The 16541-nt window shown below is 43.8% G+C and overlaps 1 protein-coding gene across 3 annotated transcripts in view; it reads left to right on the top strand.

Moving 5' to 3' along the window:
• Positions 1–16541, top strand: part of ATP13A2 (ATPase cation transporting 13A2) — a 199552-nt gene that overhangs the window by 44161 nt on the left and 138850 nt on the right. For all 3 annotated transcript variants that reach the window (XM_030186147.1, XM_030186145.1, XM_030186146.1), the window contains exons 2-7: positions 525–598; positions 2640–2807; positions 4928–4986; positions 6642–6756; positions 9076–9155; positions 15918–15995. In XM_030186147.1, coding sequence (XP_030042007.1) covers positions 596–598; positions 2640–2807; positions 4928–4986; positions 6642–6756; positions 9076–9155; positions 15918–15995 — 503 coding nt within the window. In that variant the 5' untranslated portion in view covers positions 525–595. The remainder of the gene's footprint in view (positions 1–524; positions 599–2639; positions 2808–4927; positions 4987–6641; positions 6757–9075; positions 9156–15917; positions 15996–16541) is intronic.

Genomic DNA, 16541 nt, shown 5'->3' with positions numbered 1-16541 from the left:
AATGCGTGTGAACAAGTGCACTCTGATAAGGGTTACCAATTAGCAGGATTACCAGAATGTGACTTTATTGAGGACTTGGTTGTCCACATAAGCATAACAAACCCAGTGGTGTTTGGGTGAGGGATAGGGTAGGTGGGACTATAGTGCTCAGGGCCCCTACTGCTCTAATCCCTAAACTCATTTTATGAAGGGCAATACAGGAAAAAGAGAAAAAGCCAATCTTTTTCTGAGAGCCAGAAATATTTAAATCTATCCAACTGCACGTGTCCCTGCTGCATTTAGGTGCACACATTTTACGGCAGATGCTGAATGTTAGTGACACCAATACTGGATTACGCTTGTGTTGTCTAATAGAACCTGGGTGCCCAGGTTCCAGTATAGAATAGGCTTCTATTGGGGATCCCCAGGCATCTAAATGGAGCTGGCCAGTTATAGAATTACCCCCATAATGTTTTATTTCTTTGCGGATCAGTTGATTAGGACAAGTAAAATGAGCTCTTGAACTGTTCTCTTTGTATTAACAGATAGCAGCAAACTGCTGCAAAACCAGCAGCCTGAATACGGGACATACCAGCCGGGAGCCGCTCAGTCCTGCATGGTGAGTATTCAGCCATGCACTAAATCCCAAATACTAAACTCCTGTATTTGAAAATGAGTTTAAAAGAGATCATAGTTCAACTTGAACAAATATAAAACCTGTGACTAGAGACTTCACGTTAAAGCATTGGTCATTGTTACACCTGCCCGGTCTGCCATCTTGGTTTCCTCTTGGTGGATGATGTAATTCTTTGTATTTTGTAGTATGTTGTATATGTTGCTGTTTATTTTATATTTGAACTAGTAAAAAAGGCCCGTTTCTGAAAGAAATGAAACGGAGTACGGCAGAAAGCAATACGTGTGAATTTTTGGATAAACAGATTGAGGAAGCTCCTTCAAGTTCAAAAGAATTATTTTATACTGTTTCAACTCTGATTATTCCCCAACCATCAAAACAATATGATGGAATAAGACTTTCTAGTAACGATTTTACAAATGGGTTTTCAAAAAAGATCATTGATAGATTCTTTTGGTCATGAAAAATTGCAGGTTGAACTATCTTGTATGTTAGATTATTATTATTATTATTAGCTTTTGTATCCCACATTTTCCCACCAATTCGCAGGCTCAATGTGGCTTACATTTGCCGTAATGGCGATTGCCATTTCCGGGTCACAGAATACAAAAGTTGCTGCATTAAGGTGCATGCATACGTGGTAGAGAGGAATACATTGTGGTAGTGCATATTAATTTCTATGTGATAAATAGGAATGTAACATACATTGGGTCATCAACTGTAGAGAAGTTATTCAACACAAGGGTTAAAGTGACACTATATTCAGCATAAGGGTTAAAGTGAAAGAGGTCAGTCAGTCAAGTGTTAAGAGTTCGGTTTTTCTAGTTCACGTGTAGTCTTTATTATTATGTATTGAGGATGAATATTATTGGTATGCCTTCTTGAATAGATCAGTTTTCAGTAGCCTTCGGAAGATAGTTAAATCTTGCGTTGTTTTAATGGCCTTCGGTAGTGCGTTCCATAGTTGCGTGCAGATGTAGGAGAAACTAGTTGCGCATATGGATTTATATTTTAATCCTTTGCAGTTGGGGTAGTGGAGATTGAGGAATGAGCGTGCTGATCTTTTGCGTTCCTAGTGGGCAGGTCTATAAAGATCTGACATGTAGGCCGGTGCTTCCCCATGAACGATTTTGTGGACCAAGGTGCAGACTTTGAACGCAATACGTTCTTTTAATGGAAGCCAGTGCAGTTTTTCTCTTAGGGGTTTGGCACTTTCGTATTTCGTTTTTCCATATATGAGTCTGGCTGCTGTATTTTGAGCGGTTTGAAGCTTTGCATCCGGCATAGATGGCATTACAGTAATCTAGATGGCGTAGCACCATTGATTGTACTAGGCTTCGGAATACTTCCCTTGGGAAGAAAGGTTTGATCCTTTTAAGTTTCCACATTGAGTAGAACATTTTCCTTGCTGTGTTTTTCGCATGGTCTTCAAATGTAAGATTTCGGTCAATTGTGACTCCCAGAATTTTCAGGCTGTCTGAGACCGGCAGGGTGTATAGTCTGGAGTGTTTATTGTATTTGGTTTGTTTGTGTTATATTGTGAGGATAAGATGAGACATTGAAATAGAAAAATGGTCTACGTTTCAGCCTGTTGAAATAGAGCGTATTGAGAAAATGTTTGCAAAAATTAATAACAGTTATTGCAGTTTGGACCCAGGTACCCCAAATGTAGTGAAAGTTTTGAAAGATCTGGATGCTCCAGTTTTTGTTCAAATTATGAATTTTTGTTTTGCAAATTGGAAGATTCCAGCAGATATGAAAAAAGTAGTTAAACCATTACTTTAGAATGCAGATTTGGATCACTGTGCGATCGGTAGTTATAAACCTATATCGTCTTTACCATTTATAACAAAAGTTATAGAAAAATTTTGTATATGAAGATTTGCTTGATTTTCGGGATAAATTTGAGATCTTGGATACAAATCAGTTTGACTTTAGTTACTCTCATTCTACCTCAACATCACCTTGTATCTGTCTCCCTCATGGTATTATGTAAGCCAAACTACCGCCCTTTTGTTTTTCGCAGGAGGTTAGCGGATACCGGAATGTAACATGGCGGATTGTTCTCTGCCATATTTGTGCTGTGTTGACAGCTGGAATTTTGTTGCTGATCTTTCACTGGAAGCCTCGGCTCGAGGTTCTCGCCAAGTGCACTGCATGTCCTCTGGCGCAGGCTGATTGGGTGGTCATCAAGGTGAGTATTCCCTGGCATGTCTTGGTCTCCTTACCTGACCTGAGCTCTTCTGTGGGACACCATTCTAGAAAATAGCAGTAGACAGGGTATGTTTATAGCAAACAATAGCAACATTCAAATGTTTACAGCTTTAAGACCCCCACTCCTCCCCCTTCATTTAAGGAAACAAAGAAAAAGTTTAGGAGGCTATAGTAACCTAGTTTAGTGGTTGGGTACAGAGACCTGACTATGAATTGAACCAGTAACTTTCGCCACATGAGCTCCTGAGCTCTGTTGCCTTCAATTTGGGTCCCCACAATTCACATAAACAGTCGGGTCTAAGACAGCAGAAGAGGAGGAAGTGACTCAGTGAGCAGCAGTTCACTTCCTGCCCCTCTTGATGCAGGGGTGAGAGAGCAGAGCCGCTGCTGCTGAAACCTGAGCTGAATCCTGCACAGTAAATGCAGAAGTCTGTGCATTTTGTGGGAGTGGAGAATTCAACAAGATTTCTGTGCTGCACAGTTGCACAGAATTTCCCCAGGAGTAACCTCGTTATGCGTATATTTACAAAACAGAGTTTAATGTTTAAAACTATAATGTCCAAATATGCATAGGATTGCTCTGGATGGATGTTGAAATGATCATGATTTTTGAGTTTAATTATCAAAATCTGGGTGGCGGGGTGGGGGCTAGAAGTCTAACACTTCATCGACTGGGGGCGCCAGACTGAAGGGTCACCTAGGGCACCTCCTATTCCTTGTTCTGGCCCTGCTTTGGGTTCTGATAATTTTTACTTCATGCATTAAGTAAATGGAAATTCAGTATATCGCACACCTCACGTTAAATTTACAGGGAACTGTATAGGTACCTAAGAATCAAAATGAATGCCTAAACTAGAGTGGGCAACCACAGTCCTTGAAGGCCGCACCTCAGTCGGGTTTTCAAGATTTTCACAATGAATATGCATGAGATCTATTTGTATACAATGGAACTGTCACGATAGTGACTGTTTCCTTGTCTGTGCTCACCTCACCCTCTGGTGGCCAGAACCGGTGGCTGCTATGGACTGTTACTCGTTCCAGATTTTAGCACAGTCCGGTCCAGATCTTCTGGGCTGCCAGACTTGCTTTTCTTGTTTGTGCCTGAACAGCACCCGTAGCTGCCTTGTGATTTCTGCAGCTTGAACTTCAGCTGCTGATGGGCTTTATTAGCCACCTGGAAACTTCTGTGTTGGCCTCTGCATCGTCTAAGGTTCCTGGTATGTTGGTGTGCTTGTTGCACTTCTGCCTAGTCTGGTTTCTTGTCTGAGTTTTTTGTCCGGTTCTAGTTAGTCTGTGTGTAGTTTAGCTTAGGTTATTGCTTATTCCCTAGTCTTGTTTCTGGTCTGTATTCCTTGTCTAACCCCTGTTTTTCTGTGTTTCTTTCTTAGTGGCTGCATGGCAGCTTTCAGTCCTGACTCTTGTCTGTCAGTGCCTTTGTACCCTTTTCAGTGGCTGCTTGGCAGCTTTCAGTTCTTGTCTTTTAGCTCGTCCATTTTCTGCCTTGTGTAGTATTGTCTGGCTGTGAGTCCTAGCCCAGTTTCCTGCCTTGCTGCCCATGTCTATTTCCTTTCCCCTCTGACCCTCACTCCCTGTTCTGCCTAGTTGGAATCCAGTTCCTGCCCTGTCCGATAAGTCCTGCCGGCCGCCTGCACCCAGGGGCTCAACTCCTGGGGAAGGGCGGTCAAGTGCAGGTGAAGTCTAGCTGTTTCTGTCAGAGTTCTGCCTTGTCTCTGGTGTGGGGTGGTTTTGCCTGCCACTGCCGCTCCTCGGCAGTGGTCCAAGGGCTCACGAACCTAGTTTCTGCCTTGAAAGCCTAACAGGAAGCGGTGTATGCCAATCAATGTGATGCATATTCATTGTGGAAATCGTGAAAACACGACTGAGTTGTTACCCACCTCTGACCTAAAGCTTTTGAATATCGACCTGCACGTATGATATTCATTCATATCTTTTTTTTTTTTTTGGAACTGGGTTAAATATCTGTATGTTGATTACATAAAATTGGAAATATTTATGGAACAAAAGACCTCAACATATGCAACTCTGTAATGCACATGAATTTGTGAAAAATGAAACATATATTTAAAAAATATGTTGCAGGACCAGTTCGGACAGCATTTCCCAGCTCAAGTTCAGACAGAACAAGTCGATGAAAGCAGGTAAAAGAGGCTTTTAACCTCATTTTGAGCAAATATTAAGAAACCTGAGTGTGGGCACTGTTCATGGGATGCAAGTAGTAGTAATTTTAGTGAACTCTTGCTGCTGACACAGGATACACTGGGCAGGGCTGGGCGCCGCCAAGAGGAGGGAGGCCACCTCTCTCCTCCAACTCAAGGTAGGAGGATTGACCGCGGCCCACTGAGCCACCAGGGACTTCTTGCCAATGCTGGGGGGGGGGGTTATGGGGGCTGGAGACCCACCAGATCTCCAGCCCCTCCTGAACCTGTGTTAGGGGACCTGCTAGCATGCAAGTGCATGCTGGACAGGGTTCACCATTTCTCCCCAATGGTCTGCAGACCCTAACGCCAGCTCCGAAATGGCATAGGGTATGCTGCGGCCAGCGAGCCAGTCTTTGACGCACTGGTCGCTGATCATTGGGGATGAATAGGTTTAGCATGAATTTGCATGCTGTTTGTGCTAAGAACCCTAGTTACGTTCAGAGTCTGCAAGTGTGTTGTTTCACTTGCTTTGGGGCTCTGATCATGGAGCGGTAGCAAACTCAGGCGCTAGTATGGCGCTAACAGCCTCTAGCCCCTGCGTTCAGCCCTTAAAGGTCTCTCTTTATCAAGCCACACTAGCAGTTCCCAATGCAGTGGGCTTTGTTGCTATTACCACACGGGAGCTGCTAGCATGATTTGATAAAAGAAGCCCTATGTCTTCTGTTAGTCCATAATTTCTAAAGAATGTAGGACCTTCCACTGTGTTTAAAGAAGCATAGAAAAATGAATGCCAATCTTTTGACGAAGAGTGTTTCTTCAGATTGAATAATCAGTCTGGGTTATGAGTTGGCGGTCTGCACTTTTTTCTTCATCCCCAATTTTTTGCCCCAGGTGTAAGTTTCCCTGTCAAACACAAGGAACTGTGGAAGCTTGGAACCTGACAGGACCTATTAGAGTGAGCAATTAGGATTTCATTGTAAGGTTTGAGGGGGGGGTGCAAGGAGCTGGGATACTTCTAAGTAAAGCCTGTATAGTGGGGAAGATGTACTTTACAGGCTTGGACACAGGAGACTTATACCCACATATTGGCAGTGGCAAATACTCTTTTAATACTGGAAGCTGGTGATACCAAATAGACATTAAAACATCATAAAGCCTTTTTATTGATTTGGAAAGTTTACAAACAGTTCTTATCTCTAAGGGCTCATAATTTGATCTTGAATACACTGGGTGGAGGTAAAGGTTAAGTAAGTGTATATTCATTTGACTGTGTTGGCAACCCAGGGTAGGGGAAAGACATTTGAGAGTATACCCTGTAGGGGTGAAAGGTCATAGGAACACAGGCCTCTTGCACCATAGTGTATAAATTGAAATTGGGGGGGGGGGGGGGCGGAGGTAAATGTAAAATAGTGGTGATGTTTCTATATATGGGCTGTTCTTATTCTATTCTGGTCTGATAGGTTTTTTATTTTATTGCAGCTGTTATCTTAATCACCAATAAAAGAAATGATTTACATAAGTCACTTTTAGATGTTGATAGGTTAGTACCACATCCGTGGTTATGTTCCCAAACACCTGTGTAGTTCTCTCTGGCATTCAGATTCACCGTAGCTTGCAGCCCCTTATCAGCAGACGATATCTGTCTCTTTTTGCAGTGGAACAGAGCTGGGTGCAGGGCCCCGAGTCACAGATGGCAGTGATGGCGTTGCGATCGCAGTGGCGGAGGAGGAAGAATGGAGGGACACCATCCAGCTACACAGGAAAGAAGAGGTAAAAATACTCAGAAGGCTTAGATCACAAACATGCAACGTGAAAAATTAAGCTGAATTAGAAATCTTGAGAAAATGAAATTTTAATGTAAAAAGTGGAATTCTTTGCTTGAGGCTCATGTCTAGTTTACGGAAGCACAACACACATCTTTATACACATCAATCTTCACTCAGTGCGTGTGGGGGGGGGGGGGTGATTCCTACTGCAGAATTATATGTGGAATAGCAGAGGGTGATACAAAGTAGGATTGAAAAGGTTGCAGACCACAAGTGAGGTAGGATACAGCTACAGGGCTGACCCGTTCTGTTTCAGCACTTTTTCATGAGCACTGAGCTTCTGAAATAGAAGATGGAGACATTTCAAAAGAGATTCTTTTTTAATAAATAAAAGCTCAGTTGAATCTGACATCCCTAGCTCGCTGCTCTAGTGTACAATATTTTTTCCAGAGGTTTACAAACATTGTAACAGGATATTAGTGTCTCAGAATGGAAAGAGGTTTAATGTTCAAGTTTCAGAAACAAAAAGGTGAAATTACTTTCCATTAAGTGGGATTGTAATGACAAAGGAGTCATGTGGATGACTGAGCAGTCTCTTGACATCTATCTCAATGTTTAAAGAGGACATTTTAGCATTCAGGCTATGAAATTGGAGTCCTGTTTTTCCTGCCCTATTTCCGCTGATTATTTCCTGCAATTTCTTATTAGAATCTGTTGAATCCTGTATCCTCTGCTGCTTTTCATATTAGAGTTTTGAGACAGGGGCATAGTCATGACTGGGCCTGGAGGGGCTCAGGCTCTTCAAGCTTCAGTATGCTGGGAAGGATCCCCAAGCCCTGCCAGATGAATTGCCCCAGAGCCTCTCTCTTTATTTCCATGTGGACCTCTTCGGTTGCTCATCTCGTTCATGATCTCACAAGAACGTGGCCCATGAGGGTTTGGTGTGCTGACTGATCATTAGGAAGAGTGGAGTGGAAGACTCCTGAAGCTGTTGGATGCCATCATGGGGAAGGGAGGAGGACAGGCCTAGCGTTTAGTCTAATGATTAGTGCAGTGGCCAGGAGAACAGGGTTCGAGTCCCACTGCAACTCCTTGTGACTCTGGGCAAGTCACTGAACCCTCCAGTTCCCCAGGTACAAATAAGTACCTGGAAATAATATGTAAACTGCTTTGATTGTAGCCATAGAAATATTAAATTCCATCCCCTTTACCTTTCCATTTCCCTTCCCTCCCCCCCTCCCCAAGTTAACTGTGCACCCCCATTTCTAGAAAACAAAAATTTGAGCTCTGGCTACACCACTGGTTTGTGGTCTGTCAGGATGGGATTAAGGCAGGCCTGATAAAAGTACAAATGTGTGTGTTTTACCCAGAGCACAGCCTGCCACATGATTTTAGAAACTGTGAGGCGTTTTTCTTTGAAAACTGCTTGTAAATCATGGATTTTAAAAATTTCCCAACCCATTGGCCTTTTAGCCACCTAAGTAGCTGATGTGAGCTATTCTTACCTACTGTACACCTGTTACACATTTGAGTAACGGATGGGGATAAGACCGAAAACCTTCCCCTAATCTTCATGTTTCTTTTCAAGTAGGATTAGGAGGACTGGATTGGGGAACTGGGTTCAATTCCCTCTGCAGCGCCATGTGACCCTGGGCAAGTCACTTAGGGGTCCTTTTACTAAGGTGCACTGAAAATTGGCTTGTGGTAGTGTAGGCGTAGGTTTTGGGCTTGCGCCAATCCATTTTTCAGCGTGCCTGTAAAAAAGGCCTTTTTTATAATTTTGCCAAAAATGGACATGCGGCAAAATGAAAATTGCTGTGCGTACATTTTGGCTCTGAGACCTTTTCGCCAGCCATTGATCTAGCGGTAAAGTCTCATGCGGTAACCGGGCGGTAATGACCTGCGTGCGCCAGAAGATATTTTCAGGCGTGCGTAGCAGACGCTCGCCAAAAATGAAATTACCACAAGGGCCACGCGGTAGCTGTGCAGTAACTCCATTTTGGCGCACATTGGGTGCACGTAGACGCTTATGCAGGTTAGTAAAAGGGCCCTTGGCCCTCTATTGCCCCAGGTACAATGTATATTACTTAGATTGTGAGTCCATTAGAGACACTGCTAGTACTTGTATAGAAAATTGTCCTTGATAACCGCTGTATGGCTATGTGAAGACCTCGGAGGTACATGTGCTAAATAAAAATTCTTTGAAGAATGGAATGTAGTTAGCAAAAATAGTTTTGTTTCTGTTAGCTTAATGAGACACCCTGTCATCCTCTCCATGGGCTGGCTCTGCTATTTCACTGTTTCTTTTTCTTAAACTCCGTAGAAAAATGTTTTCCGGTACTATGTCTTTGAAGGCGTACGTCACATATGGACTGAAACTCACCAGGATTTTCGCAAAGTCAGGTAGGAGTGCTCTTTTGAAAGATTCTTCTTTCACAGTTTTTTTCTTGCCTCTGCTATGGTGAAAGAGCTTGAAGCTTCCCCAGAGAAGGAGTAAATATCCCCTACTTACCCAGTTGGGACTCACACACTGTGTTTTTAGGAATCAAATGATATATTCGCTTTTATCCAACACGTTTCTACCTCACTTGGTAATGCAGAGTTGGACCAACAGAAAAGCTGTCCAAAGGTGATACTTCCACCTGTTTTCAACATAATCCATGGACTTTATTACATTGCATAATCCTTCACTATCTTTTCTTATCTGTTGTTGTTTTAAATGTTACCAATATGCTAATAACCTACTACTACAATGTTTCTGAACTGTAGCCTACCCTATGATTTGTGTAAGCCACATTGAGCCTACAACTAGTGGGAAAATGTGGGGTATAAATGTATTAAATAAATATAATTTCAGAGCTTTGGAAACGTTCTTAGGCAGCTCTGCATTAACCTAGTAACACATCTGTAGAAGAGACTTGTGAGACTGTCGTAGCTTCCTACCTCACATCCTCTCTGTTTCCCCTGAAACATGCTTTTTTGCTTTAACCTGTCGTTAAAATTGTCCGAAGTACCTGAAGACTGGAGGGTGACTAATGTGATGATGAGTTTTTAAAAAAGGGTTCCAGGGTGATACAGGAGATTGCAGACCAGTAAGCCTGATTTCAGTATTGGGCAGAATAGTGGAAACTATTATGAAGAATAAAATTACAGAACATGTAGACAAACATGGTTTAATGGGACAGAGTCAGTCATGGGTTCAGCCAAGGGAGGTCTTGACACACCAATTTGCTTTATTTCTTTGAAGGCGTGAATAAACATGTCGATAAAGGTGATGTGGTGTATCTAGATTTTCAGAAAGCTTTTGATAAAAGTTCCTCTTGAGAGACTCCTGAGAAAAATGAAGCAGTCATGGGATAGGACGCAATGTCCTGCTGTGGATTAAGAATTGGTTATTAGACAGAAAACAGAAGGTAGGGTTAAATAGTAATTTTTCTCAGTGGAGGAGGGTGAATAATGGAGTGCCACAGGGATCTGTACTGGGACCGGTGCTATTTAACATATTTATAAATGATCTGGAAATCGGAACGAGTGAGGTGATTACATTTGCAGACAACATGAAACTATTCAAAGTTGTCAAAACGCATGTGGATTTTGAAAAATTGCTGAAGACTGGGCATCCAAATGGCAGATTAAATTTAATGTAGAGAAATGCAAAGTGATGCACACTGGGAAGAATAATCTGAATCATAGGGTCCCCTTTAGGAGTTGGCATTCAAGAAAAAGACCTAGGTGTCATTGTAGACAATACGCTGAAATCTTCTGCCCAGTCTGCAGCAACAGCCAAAAAAGCAAACAGGATGCTAGGAATTATTAAGAGAGGGATGCAAAATAAGACCAAAAATATTATAATGCCTCTGTATCGCTCCATGGTGCGACCTCATCTTGAGTATTCAATTCTGGTCTCCATATCTCAAAAAAAGATATAGTGGAATTAGAAAAGGTTCAAAGAAGAATGACGAAAATCATAGAGGGGATGGAACTGCTCCCATGTGAGGAAAGACTAAAGAATTTAGGGCTCTTCAGCATGGAAAAGAGATGCCTGAGGGGGTATACGATTAAGATCTACAAAATCCTGAGTGGTATGGAGCGGCTGGAGGTGAATCAATTTTTACTCTTTCAAAAATACAAAGACCAGGGGACACTCAATGAAATTGCATGGATATACTTTTAAAACAAATAGGAGGAAATATTTTTTCACTCAAAGAATAATTAATCTCTGGAACTCACTGCTGGAGAATGTGATAACAGTGTTTAGCGTATCTGGGTTTAAAAAAGGTTTGAATAAGTTCCTGAAGGACAAGACCATAGTCTTATATTGAGACATACATGTGAGAAGTCACTGCTTGCCTCGGGATTGGTAGCTTGGAATGTTGCTACTATTTGGGTCTCTGCCAGGTACTTGTGACCTGGATTGGCCACTGTTGGAAGCAGGATACTGGTGTAGATGGACCATTGGTGTGACTACTACTAATAGCATTTATATAGCGCTACCAGACACACGCAGTGCTGTACATTTGACATAGAGAGAGAGTCCCTGCTCAAAGAGCTTACAATCTAGGTAAAACAGACAGACAAGACATTATGGGCAAGGGAGTTACAGGGTAAAGAGGAACAGGGGAGGAGGAGGAGGGCAACTGAGTAGTGGTTAGGAGCCAAAGGCAGTAGCAGGGGCGTAGCTACGGGTGGGCCTGGGTGGGCCCAGGCCCACCCAATTTCAGCCCAGGCCCGCCCAGCGCCAGCGCCAGCCCCAGCACCCATTGCCGGCCACTGCTGCTTTTTCTGTTGAGCAGCAGGGCCGGCGCTACAAAAAAGAAGAAGAGCTAACGGCGCTAACTTAAGGACGAGAAATGTTTAAAAAACACAAAAAAGCGCGGCACCGTCCGGCAGGCACTGTCTCGGCAGCCTTGAGGCATTGGCTGCTGAGGCATTGGCTGCTGGCTCGCAGGCTCCTCCCGCATACGGGAGGAGCCTGCGAGCCAGCAGCCAATGCCTTAAGGCTGCCGAGACAGTGCCTGCCGGTGCCGCGCTTTTTTTGTTTTTTTTAAACATTTCTCGTCCTTAAGTTAGCGCCGTTAGCGCTTCTTCTTTTTTGTAGCGCCGGCCCTGCTGCTCAACAGGAAAAGCAGCAGTGGCCGGCAATGGGGGCTGGCGCTGGCATGCAGGGTGGGCCTCATCGAAGAAAAGAGGGAAAACATGGAAGGATGGGGAGAAAAAGAGGGAAAACAGATGGAAGGATGGGGAGAAAGAGGGAAAACATGGAAGGATGGGGAGAAAAGAGGGAAAACAGATGGAAGGATGGCAGAGAATGAGGGAAAACATGGAAGGATGGAGAGAAAGAGGGAAACATGGAAGGATGGGGAGAATGAGGGAAAACATGGAAGGATGGGGAGAAAGAGGGAAAACTTGGAAGGATGGGGAGAAAAGAGGGAAAACAGATGGAAGGATGGCAGAGAATGAGGGAAAACATGGAAGGATGGGGAGAAAGAGGGAAAACATGAAGGATGGGGAGAAAAAGAGGGAAAACAGATGGAAGGATGGGGAGAGAAAGAGGGAAAACAGATGGGACGATGGCAGAGAAAGAGGGAAAACGGAGGATGGGGAGAGAAAGAGGGAAACAGATGGGAGGATGGCAGAGAAAGAGGGAAAACGGAAGGATGGGGAGAGAAAGAGGGAAAACAGATGGGAGGATGGCAGAGAAAGAGGGGAGATGGATGAAAGGATGCAGAGAGAAAGGGAGAGACTGGAAGGATGTGGAGAGAGAAGGGACACTGAACAGAAAAGGGTAGAGTGATACAGAGACACTGGTTAGAAAGAGGGAGAGAGACATTAGATGGAAGGATCAGGAGAGAGGATAGATGGATGGAAGGATGGGGAGAGAAAGAGGGAAGACGCTGGATGGAAGGGTAGGGAGAAAGGTGACACTGGACGGAAGGATGCAGAAAGAAAGAGGGGAGACTACTGGAAGGATGGGGAGAGAGAGGGGAGACTGGAAGGATGAGGAGAGAAAGAAGAGAGCTGCTGGATGGAAAAGGAGAGTAGTGAAAGACTGGAGAATAAGAGGAAGGGGCATGGGGAGAACAAGGGTGAGAAAAAGATGAAAAGCCATAAGTAGATGAAGGAAATTAAAGAATGGATAGTAAGAATGAATTAAATCAGGACAGAGAGAGAGAGAGAGGCAGAAAAATATTGAAGAACGCAAAGAAAAAGGAGAGAAAAATGAGAAATGGCTAGGAAACCGTGGCAGAAGAGTTAAGCGAAAACGAAGGAAAGCAGAATCTAGAGACTGGGAGCGACACAATGAGAAAAAGTAAATGGCCATACAAGAAAGGTAAAGAAAATCATTTTATTTTTAATTTAGGATAAAGTAATATGGTACCTGTGTTAATGAAGTTTCAGAGACCAATACTTCCTTCCTTAGGTCAGGCGAGGATACCGTAACAGCATTATACTGACCTGAGGCAGGAGGTTTTGGCCTCTGAAAGCTCATTGAAAAGGGTGTTAGGCTATTAAATAAATTTTCTGAAATCTGATGCACTGAAAAGCAGCACTTTACCCTGTGTGACAAATGCATCTGATTAGCGTGACTAAATTTTGCTGGGGGAGGGGGGTAGAGAGAAAATTTTGTGCCCACCCACTTTGGGTTCAGGCCCATCCAAAATTGGCAGTCTGGCTACGCCACTGGGCAGTAGTGAAAAGGTGAGCTTTCAGCATAGATTTAAAAACAGGTAGAGATGGAGCTAGACATATGGGTTTGGGTGTGACCTAGTATGGCTACTCTTATGTAGTCTACAGCTTGAGTTTATCAATTAAAGGCACAGTAGCTTAATGTCCTAGCTAATTGTCTTTATTTAAAAAATAAAATTAATTGTCTGGGCAGGCTGAACAGAGTGCAAGCTCTGTAAGTCTCTCTTCAGCTGCTGAGGAGGTAGGAAGAGCTTTTATTTATTTAACTCTTTTTTTTTTTTTTTTTGGGTGGGGGGGAGATTTGAAATATTAGATCAGCATGCAACACACAGACCTGAACAAACTTAGAGTGAGGGGAAATTAGTGTTAAGATTTCAGAAAACATATTTATTTTTTTACTGTGGACAGAAATACTATCAGCATGTCATGTCCCCTACCTCAACGCAAGCGGCGTCCTCTGGTTGCGCAGGGTCCCGTCGACACACACACTTGACTGGCACAGGCCTGAGCCATGTGTGTGTAGTTCTTCTCTGACTGCAGGCTCCTTGATTGCTTTGCTTCCACCCACTTGGCTCTGCTCTCTCTCTGCCTGGCTTCCCTTGCTTCTTTCCTATTGGTCTTCCGGTTCCTCCTTCCCCTGCTCTTGTCCTTTGGCTGTGCCCCTTCTCCCTGCTGATGTCAGACACCAGACTCCTTGCTTCGGCTTCTACTTTGGTAGGTGTTACTTGCTCAGTAGTGTGCTTCTCCTCTACTTTGTTCTTCGTTGCTGACTTAGCCTGTACCTGGATTACTCTCTTGTCTGCTGCCTGCCTACTGACCTTGCCTGTCCTGGATTACTCTCGTGTCTTCTGCCTATACCTGGATTACTCTTGTGTCTGCTGCCTGCCTCCTGACCTTGCCTGTACCTGGATTACTCTCGTGTCTGCTGCCTGCCTCCTGACCTTGCCTGTACCTGGATTACTCTCGTGTCTGCTGCCTGCCTCCTGACCTTGCCTGTATCTGGATTACTCTTGTGTCTGCTGCCTGCCTACTGACTTTGCCTGTACCTGGATTACTCTCATGTCTGCTGCCTACCTCCTGACTCTGCCTGTACCTGGATCACTCTCTTGCCTGTCTGACCATCACGTTCATCACTCCGTGTCCTGCTCCATCTCGTAAGCCCTGCAAGCCGCCCGCACCTAGGGGCTCAACCTCTGGGAATGATGGTCAGCGCAGGCGAAACCCGGGGTTGTCCGGCCACCAAGCAGAACCTGGTCCGAGTACCGGGCTCGGCAGCGCTCTACTTGGTACAAGAATTCACAGGTCTGACACAGCATTGCTTTACTGCATGTTATGTGACAAACGCTAAGCATTCCTGATTCTTACATAAGAACATAAGAGTAGCCATAATGAGTCAGACCAATGGTCCATCTAGCCCAGTATTCTGTTTTCCAAACATTGACCAAACCAGGTCACAAGTACCTGGCAGAAGCCCAAATCATGGCAACACTCCACACTACAAATCCCAGGGCAAGCAGTTGCTTCCATTTCTTCTTGTAATTAAACCGAGTTGTTGAATATCCTGGTAAATGAGAATCCTTTATCAGAATTGCTCAGGTGTGTACTGTTGACTTCCCAATTTAGATGTGGCCATCACCATTTCAGTTCCTTGATTGGACATTCTACATGGTTTTGGAAATGGAGCAAAGAGACTTCTTGTGGCAGAGCTGCTATCTGGCTTTGCTCCTCTTCCGCTGCTTTATCGGAATACTAAGAAGTGACCCTGAACATTGGAGCTTGAGGCACAGTACAACTCTGTGGCCTCTGTCTCCACCTGCTGGTAGACAGGCATAACCCACTTGTCCTGTATTGATCTGTTGCTCTAAAAAAAAGAAAATTATCCAGTTAGAGCTAATTTTTCCTGCTGGACTCATGGGGACAATTTTTTTTTGGATTTTTCAACATATAAAGCCTGTTTTATGTACAGAAAGGGATTTTATGAAATTGTGTGTCTGTGCAGGTCTTTTTCTGCCGTCATCTACTATGTTACTATGTATGTTATATACAGTATCACCTGGATTCTATGTATGGTGCTGAAATTTGGGCATGGAGCCAAGATGCGCGTGCATATTAATGAGGTAATGAACCATTAACTAGCAATCAATTGGTAACAATTATTGCAGTTAATTGGCAACTGCCTGCACCCTTTTCTATAACCCCGCTCACCTAAATATGCTAGTGCGCAACTCGAGAGGCATGGCCAAAAGAAGGGGCAGGGGTGTTTTGAAAATTGCACAGAATACTGCCTAGGTGGCATATGTGGGTATATGCTAGTATTTCACTGTACAAGATTGCCACCTAGGCAAATATGTGACTTACTGGCATATACCCTCCTGTGTACCCACATATGTGGTATATATTAGTATTCTAAACATTGAGGCTTGCGGTGGGTATGTAAACGCTGGCACCCTTTAAGTGTTCTGTCTGGTTTGTGTGCAGCACGTTTGATGAAGGATGGACCTGTGCAGATCTCCAGCGATACCGATTTGGACTGAGCCAGCAAGACCAGAACACCAGGTACGTTCCTTGCCACAAGCCAGAAGCTATAGATTAAGATTTTTACTGAAGCACCTCCGTCACTAAGAAACAAACCAAGGCTTGATGAATTTGTTAAGCTATGAAATTCATTGCCAGAGAATGTGGTCACATTTATTGATCTCGCTGAGGTTAAAAATGGTTTGCACCAGTTTCTAGAGGACAGGTCCATAAGCAGTGGTGTGCTGGAGCCTGGCTCACACTGGGTCCCAAAATTTGGGGTTGTGCCCCTCTTGAACTCCCTTTTACTTTGCTGGTGGGGATGCCGACAAGTGCCGTATTTCAGCGTTATGCTTGTATCAGGGGTCATGAGACAGCCATATCTAACACAAGCTGCTTCCTCAGTTCACTCAATTCAAATGAATAGATCCAAAAATGCTATTATAAAAGCTTTGCAACCAAGTTGTTGTTATAATTGAACTTTTGGATCTTTTCATTGAGTGAACTGAGGAAGCATGATCCCTGATGCAGGCATAATGCCGAAATACGGCCCATGTCGTGTCTCCAGTAAAGTCTGCTTCCGATATC

The sequence above is a fragment of the Microcaecilia unicolor genome, chromosome 13, assembly GCF_901765095.1.
Source record: "Microcaecilia unicolor chromosome 13, aMicUni1.1, whole genome shotgun sequence".
Taxonomy (NCBI): domain Eukaryota; kingdom Metazoa; phylum Chordata; class Amphibia; order Gymnophiona; family Siphonopidae; genus Microcaecilia; species Microcaecilia unicolor.
Note: the sequence above shows the minus strand (reverse complement) of the source record. Positions and strands in the feature narration are given on the sequence as shown.